An 8,689-nucleotide genomic window follows, 5' to 3' on the forward strand; every position below is an offset into this window, starting at 1 on the left:
TGAATTTGACCTGAAAATAAAGATTTATACAATTGAAATTAATAGTCAAGGCATCTAATCTAAAAGTTATAAAAAATAATTTATTTCAAACTACATATTTTTTATAACTTTTTAGATGCGTTGACTATTTATTTTAATTGTATAAATCTTTATTTTCAGGTCAAATTCAAAAAACAATTAACTAAAACTTTTTTATTTTTTGCTAAATAAAACTAAATAATGTAGTTCTATCTAAGTTTTATTATAAATTGTATTCGAAAAAAATTATCTAAAAAATTAACATACTTAAAAAGGTAAAAATATATTTTATTTTTCAAAAAAAATGCCACGTATATAGAAAAATTCGTGTGGTAGGCGAGTACACCCATACTCTTTGCCACATTAACGTCCACCGGGGTAGTGGCTCTCAAAAGGCTAAATTGAGGGGGGTAATTAAGACCACGAATAATATAAGGCTATAATTAATAATTCGTATCAAGTTTAAGAGAATTTTAAGGTATTTTGCCTTTTCCTTTTTATCTGTCTACTATAAGACAACTTAATAAAAATTTTACTAGATCAACTTAATATAAAAATCTTCACCAATTTAAGAGAATCTTGTTATATACCCCTTGATGGAAATAGGTATTAATGTATACGAAAAATGATAATTTTGGTCCCAAACTCTAAAACTAACTGTACAAGTCAAAATATCTGATAACTAAGAACGATCACTACAAACTAACCTTATGCATTAATTTTAGTATGAAATCCTTAAGGAAAAAAAAAAAGGATGGTCACCAAATTTATTTTTCAACTCACATATTGAAATCGTTAAGCATGATTACCCAAAGCAAGGAACTAATCACTGTAACAATCTCTAGGCAAGCCACCACTGTTCCTTCAATATAACAATCTCTAGACAAGAAAGTTATATCGCCAATGCTCATCGAACAGTTTATGTTCATGTGTGCCTGCAGGCTGCTGCTCATGAGAGACATTAATGAATATAACAAGATCAATTGAGAAAAAATATCACTTAAGCTTTTCATGGCATCAATGTCAGTGTTCTACTAAAATTTGTGAAGGAGATCAAATGCAAGTCTTAACAGATTAGACTACCAGACAAGCAAAGCAATCTCTTGGTAGAAACACAATTCCAGAGGCCCTTCAAGTTTTGACCAGAGAGCATGTCAAATATCTCTGTTGCAACAGTCGTCTTCTGCGTGCTACCCAATTCAACTTTCAGTTGTGATGCTACGTACACTTTTATTTACAATGTTGCACTAAGACTCCAAGCAACCTGGTTGACAATATGCTTAATACATTCTGCTAAGTCCCTGTAATTAAGATTTACAAACAATTGAAACATCATAACTGAGGAACCGAAAAGCAATATCACGTTCTATCCAGTGAAATATTGAAACTTAACTAACATTTGCAACATATTCAATACCCTTTAAACTAACAACAGATCTTGTACATAACTTCTATAGTGTAATAGCTAGCTAGCTGTCTTCTTTATGCCACCCATTCCCATATAATACTGGTTATATTATAATGTACAATCGAGCTCATACAAGTCTTACATAGCTTGACCTTCGCTCAAATAAAATTTTCAAAGCTCGAGCTTGAACTCAATTGTTAGCTTATTTACTGATGGATGATAAGCTCATCATGAACTCGTTGTTTTCCTCTACATTTTTTCTTATGCTACTTTGACAGTGAAAAAAGGCAGAAAAAATTTCAACATTTTGCTTTCAGCCAAAGACGAAAAGTGATGAACTCGATTCCATGAGAAATTCGCCGACAATAGTAACAAATTTTATTCTACCATCAAGAATTACAAATGGAATTGATCTAACATGCTCAAACAAAAACTATGCAGCATAAATTAGAGTTATTTGAAGCATTCATATACATAGGCAGTTCACTCCACCTACACAAAAATGTAAAGACATTTCTGGAGCCCTAAATAAGATTCCAATCACACAACATTGGATGATCCAGAAGATCATACTATCAGCTTCACATTTCTCTATCTTGAATTCTACCCATCCTAGGTCAACTGTCAGAAAGTTCATCCAAATGTTGTTTCCGTCCAAAAACTTTAATAGCACATCCAGCATAATGTTTTTAATGGGAGGCAGTTGGACCTTTTAAAGTAGAAGGGGATATTGAAATTTTTTCTACAGAGTCAAAGTCTGGAATTATATTTGATCTTTTATGGTTTTAGTGATCAGAAAAACTTTTTAAGTTTAGTATAAAAATTTAATGAACAAACTGATCCGTCATGCTTTCCATGACTCGAAAAACTTGTTATTAATTCAAGAAACCATGGAAAACATTGAGAATTTGCAGAGCATACCCCAGAAAATGACAAACAGATCTCACAAAACTTGAATCAAATTAAAAAGGTTTCCTTTTATATTACTACTCACCCATTGGCAGTCGTAGGAACATGCCATCCTGCTATATTGGCTGCATTTTGCAAAGCCTCCTTCCACTGCAGCACCTTCTCAAAACCAGAACTAGTTTTGCATCTGGCTAATGCTTCAGCAACTCCATTTTTTTGCTTGCGTACGTCCGATGGCTCAACATCAAGGAAGACAGGGAAAACTGTTGTTCCTTTGTTGTCAACGCACTCCATGATCTGAATGAGTTCTTCCAAGCACCATTTGGATGCAACATAGTTCTTTGAGAATATGATAATGGCAATTCTTGACTCCTGAATACTTCTCAACATTCCTGTTGCAATGTCTCTTCCTCTTACAAGTTCCATATCATCTTTAAATGTGTAAATTCCATTGTCTTCCAAACGTGCGTGGAGCTGGGTAGTAAAAGTTCTGCGGGTATCTTCCCCTCTAAAACTCAAGAAGACATCGTATTTCCATATTTGGGCCGATTTGTTTTGGGAAGCTATGGGAAATGTAGTTCTCGAGATCTGCAAATAGGAGAAAGAAGACGTACCCGATTTGGATTAATAATGGAAAAGGCTTGTTTATTTTTGTTATTTTAATTTCTGAATGATCTTATATAGTACTCCATCTAATATACCTTGGGGGAAAATGTAACTTTTACATGAAGAATTTTTACTGAACGTCTTAAGTTTTGGCTCTTAATACATCTTATTCTTTCGAATGTAACATCTTACCACTACTCTATTTTTTAGTGGTAAAATGTTAAATTTGCAAGAATTCTTTAGTTCGATAGATATTAATTGGTGTTCCTGTCAAAGGTTTTTAGGAAAAATGACACTGTATAGCAGCTCTCAAAATAATAGCCGAAAAATATATATTTTTTGTGTATTTTTTGTATATATACACATTTTGTATGTTATATACAAAAATTATACAAATATTATACACTTTTTCGGCTACCAAATGTGAATAGTTTCTGGCGCGGGCTAAAAGTAATAATACCCCTATTTTTTATTAAACGTCTTAATAATATTAATGCCTCATTTGTTTGCACTTAATGGAGGTCTGAATCTTAACCATTCAGATCTCAGATATTAAGTGCGTTTATTTTTTAAGTTTGAATCCTAATAATTTAGATCTTAATAGTTAAGTGTTTTTTTTTTAATTTTTCAATCACTTAGGCCTCATTTGTTTTTTTTAAGATTAAGACGCTGAATCTGAATACACATCTGAATATCAAGATGTGTATTAAAATTAAGACATCTGAATCTGAATACATATTTGTATATTAAGATGTATATTAAGATCTGAATACTAAATGATTAAGGTTGTTTGATTTTTAACATCTGAATGTATAAAATTTATCTTCATTTGAAAATTAATAAACATAAAATTCAAATGAAATACTAATTAAACTAATATTCTATCAATAAAAAATAATTTTTTTAAGAATATGGTAGTTGCTGGTGGTGATAGCTAACGGTGGTGCTTGTGAATGTCAACTAGAGGTGTTGGTTTGCGGTAGATTTGATTGATGGTTGTGGTTCAGGATAGTAGCTAGTGGTGATTAGTAGTGGTGGCGATTATGATTGAGGATGGTGGTGGTGATAGTTAATAATGGTGGGTGGTGGTGGTAGTTGTGATTGAGGAAGGTGGTGGTGGGTGGTGGTAGTTAATAATGATGTGCAGTGCCGATTATGGTTGTTGATGGTGATGGGGTGGTTAGTTGTGATAGTTGAGGTGGATGAGTATTGTTTGTGTTTGAGAATGATAGTGGTGGGAATGGTGCGGATGGTGGGCGGTGGTAGTCGATTATGATCGCGAATATGATTGAGGATGATGGTGGTAGTGGTGGTAGTTGAGTATGGTGGTGGTGGTGGCGGGCATAGTGATACATGGTAATGGTAGGCGGTGGCGACAATTAATAATGGATATGGATGACAACATCTTAATGAAATTAAGTCTCTATTAAGGATCTTAATCATACAGACCTATTCAGACCCATTAAGTGGTTATGAAGCAAAAAAAATAAACACACTTAATGATTAAGATCTGAATAATTAAGATTCAGACTTTACAAACAAACGCACTTAATGTGTAAGATCTGAATGATTAAGATTCAGACCTCCGTTAAGTTCAAACAAACGAGGCCTTAATGAGTCTGAATAAGTCTTATTAATTAAGATCTATAACAAACACTTAATTTCATTAAGATGCTATCATTCACATTCACTACTAACTGCCACCACCGTCCACCATTATCACCTGCCACCATGCATCATACAACCACCACCATCCTCAATTACCACCACCATCCTCAATTACCACCACCTCTCACCACCAAACTCAAACACCATCCCTGGCCACCACTATCCTCAACCATAGTCGTCGCTGCTATTATTATTGACTACCATCACCCCTAACCCCACCATTATTGACTACCATCACCCCTAACCCCACCATTATAGACTACCACTACCCGCCAACCCTGTCATTATCAACTAATGTCGCCGCCACCATCCTCAACCACAACCGCCCACCCACTCACCTCAACTACCACCATCACCTACCACACCACCATCACCCACCACCACTATCCTCAACCATAAGTACCACTACGAATCACCACTAGCTACTACCTAGAACAACCACCATCAATCATAACCGCCACCAACCACCGCCTCCAGCCGGCATCCATAAGCGCCACCATCAGCATCACCACCACTAACTACTATATTATCTTTAGAAAATATTTATTAATAAAATATTAAATTAATTAGTATTTTATTTGAAATTTTTTATTTATTAATTTTTAAATAAGGATAGATTTTATACATTCATATGTTGAAAAACAAATAATCTTAATTATTTAGTATTTAGATATTAATACACATCTTAAATATTCCGATGCGTATTCAGATTCAAATGTTTTAATCTAGATGTGCATTCAGATTCAGACATCTTAACCTTTAAAAAAACAAATGAGGCTTAAGACTCCGAAAAATATCGGAATGATTTAAACATATAAGAGCTAGAAGGTAGTCCTGAGAGAAAGAAAAACCAGCACACTTGATAGGCTGACAAGCCTCCATTAAGTGCAAACAAAATGAGCATAAGCCACTCTCGATGTACGTACTCTCTCAACCTTGGTAACTAGTGGCCCAATGCATGTGAGAAGGAATGATGATGGGGATAGCTAGATAGAGGGGAGAAGTGGGGCGGGAAGTTTTTTTTTCTTTTTTCTTTCCATCTATGGCTATTTCTAGATATTAGACAAGAAGATGAATATTTTTACTAACCAAATAACTGAAAAAAATAAGAAATGTAATTTAATGATGTCAATCTAAGAAAATACTCCACAACTTGTAACTTTCAGATATAGAAAAAATGTTCTAGTCCAAGAGTATGTCATAATGGGAAATCTCTAGCAAGCTACCATTAGTGGATATACATGCATACCTGATGTGCTAAAAAAACAGCATTTATGTAACTATCAAGCCACAGATCCCATAGCTTGTCCTGATCAACATCATGCGCCACTTGCTGACCCATCTGTTCTATTAAATCATGCATCTCAATCCTTCCTTCCGAAATATATAAAAGTAAATTTTTTGCAAGGAAGTTTATTCCAATTTCTGATTTGAAGCCAAACTTATTCAGTATCTGTATCACATCATCTTTCTTCTTTCCTTTATAGGAGCACGCAATATAAAGAAATATATTCTTGTCTTCATTGTCCAATCCATCTAGACTTAAGCTGAGTAGCTTAACAATGTTATCGTTATCTCCGCCAGTATCTTCGAGTCTTTCTATTGCACTTGTCCACTCTTTCATGCCTCGTTTGTAGAGGAAAGAACCCAGGATCTCAAGAGCTAAGGGTAGACCACAGGCATAATTTACTATACAACAAGAGAGCTTTTCATACTCTTTATTAGGAGACCCTTGCTGAAAGGCATACCAACTAAAAAGTTCAAGGGCCTCATGTCTAGCCAATTCAGGGACAGAATATAACTCATTGTGGCTACAAAGTAAATCTGCATTTCTAGTTGTTGTAATGATTCTACTGCCATCACCAAACCAATCACGCTTTCCAACTAAACATTCCAATTGCTTATCGTCGTCCACATCATCGAGAACAATTAAAACCTTCTTGGAACGGAGCATTGTTCTTATCACTTTCACTCCTTCATCAACACTTGTTAGATGAAGGTCTGAATGTTGGCACTCTAAGATTTGTAAAAGAAGACTCTCTTGCAAATACTTTAGGCCTTCGGTCTTTGAAACCGCCCTAACATTTGCAACGAAACAAGACCCTTCAAACTGACAAGAAATCTTGTCAAAAATTGCTCTTGCAACCGTTGTCTTCCCTACACCAGCCCTTCCACATATCCCAAGAAAATGAACATCATCTAATCCGACCTTCAACAATGACTCGACTTTATTTACACGGGATTCAATTCCCAATTGATATTTTACAATGGTTGAAACTCTCCCTTCCTCACAGCGATAAATCTCCTTCACAATTAGTTCAATACATTTTTCCTCATCCCTGTGTCAAGGTAGAAATGTAAAAAGTAAGAAGAATAAAACATTTGACACGTAATACCTTAATGAGCAAGCGTAAAGCAATACCGACATTCCAGCATATGCAACATCGAAACATATCTGACATTTGCAAGAAAACAACATCAAATTGACATTCAGATTTTTTTCAGGAAAAAAAAAGGTTTATTGCAATTGTTGGCTTCTCTATGACACCAGTTCCCCATTTCCCGACCAAACTAATAACGGCAAATTCCATATCCAAAAGGGACCTTTACTTTACCTGTTGCTAAGATAGAAACATATATTTTGATTCAACCAAAAATGAGAAAGATTCTTAATTGAATTTTCAGGGATTTGATTCAACCAATTAAGAAGAGGAAAACACAAGCTCATGGATCTAAGAAGAGGAACCAATTTCATATTTGCTGGAACTATCAATTAATTACTCCCATTGAATAGTTAATTCAACCACAATGAAGATAAAATACACCAGTTCACAGCAATATATTGAGCTGCTATTTACCTTTTGACAGTTTTACGAGCATCTGGTCCTGCGAAATTGGGTGCTTTGCATAGAGCATCCTTCCACCTCTGTAACTTTACCCAATAATCAGTATCCTGTTCCTGCAAATCTGCCTCAAGCTGGACCAGCGCTCTAGCGAAGCTATTACTTTGCATGCGTACATCAGATGGTTCAACGTTATAGAAGACCAACAAGACTTTCTGTCCCTTCGTTTCGACGCATTCTATAATTTTGGTGAGTTCCTCTAAGCACCAGGTGGATGAAGCATAGTTCTCGGAGAAGACGATAACGGCATATCTTGAGCTCTCAATGCCTTTAAAGAGTTGTGTTGAAATGGGCTTTCCTCTTTCAACCCTCACATCATCTTTAAATGCGCTTATTCCCGTCTCTTCTAGGCGTTTGCGGAGAGGTTCAACAAAGTTATCGCGGGTATCTTCCCCTCTAAAACTCAAGAAGGTATCATATTTCCATTTTTTAATGGATTCGTTTGGGAAAGCCATGGAAAAATAATTTAGGAGTTCCAGCAATCCGCAAGAAATTACTGACAAGGAAGAAGTAGCTAATCCACATTATATAAAAGAGCACAGAGTTAGCAAAAAGAAAGATAAACGATAACAAGAGGGATGGAAATTTCCAGGAATATTAAACCCAAATCTCTCTGACCCCTTCTCTCTCTCGAGAGAGAGAGAGAGAGATCGATCTCGACAACGACGCTTTAACCATTGACCTTAAATACGGAGAGCCGATGGGTCTTTGCCCATTTCCCAGAACAGTTTCAAAACGTCCGCGACACAGTTCACACCAAACATGATTTGCTTTCAAAATTTTACAAGCGAAGAATGTGTTTAAAATCCAGAAGAAACAAACAAAAAAAAAAAAGAACTGTTTTTAAAATTGCTACTCCTTTTTCAATTTACGGGGCAAAACTTGATAGGGCACTAATTTAAGGAAAAAAAATACTTTTAAAACTTATAAATATTAAAAATGTCAATTTGCTATTAATATAATATAAATCTTGTGGAATAAAAATTAAATAAAATAATATTGAACAAAAAATTAGATAAGAAAAATAGAGATGAAAATGTAGAGATATTTCTCTTATTCAAGTGTATATAATCCATGAGCCAAAATTATAGTTACAAAGGCACATCCTCAAAATAAAAAATAAAGTTATGTCATTAAATCGATAAGAATTAAATGGACATCCACTTTAATTAATTAT

General features: G+C 34.7%; 1 protein-coding gene across 1 annotated transcript; it reads right to left on the reverse strand.

The window, feature by feature from the left end:
- Positions 1-776: 776 nt before the first annotated feature.
- Positions 777-8,287, reverse strand: LOC104229027 (disease resistance protein Roq1-like). Its single transcript, XM_009781587.2, has 4 exons — positions 7,468-8,287; positions 5,859-6,948; positions 2,421-2,923; positions 777-1,319 (listed from the first exon to the last, which is right to left on the reverse strand). Exons 1-4 carry the CDS (start codon positions 7,965-7,967, stop codon positions 1,253-1,255), a joined length of 2,160 nt encoding a protein of 719 aa, XP_009779889.1. The 5' UTR covers positions 7,968-8,287; the 3' UTR covers positions 777-1,252.
- Positions 8,288-8,689: the final 402 nt, after the last annotated feature.

This window comes from Nicotiana sylvestris, chromosome 6 (genome assembly GCF_000393655.2).
Source record: "Nicotiana sylvestris chromosome 6, ASM39365v2, whole genome shotgun sequence".
NCBI classification, from domain to species: Eukaryota; Viridiplantae; Streptophyta; class Magnoliopsida; order Solanales; family Solanaceae; genus Nicotiana; species Nicotiana sylvestris.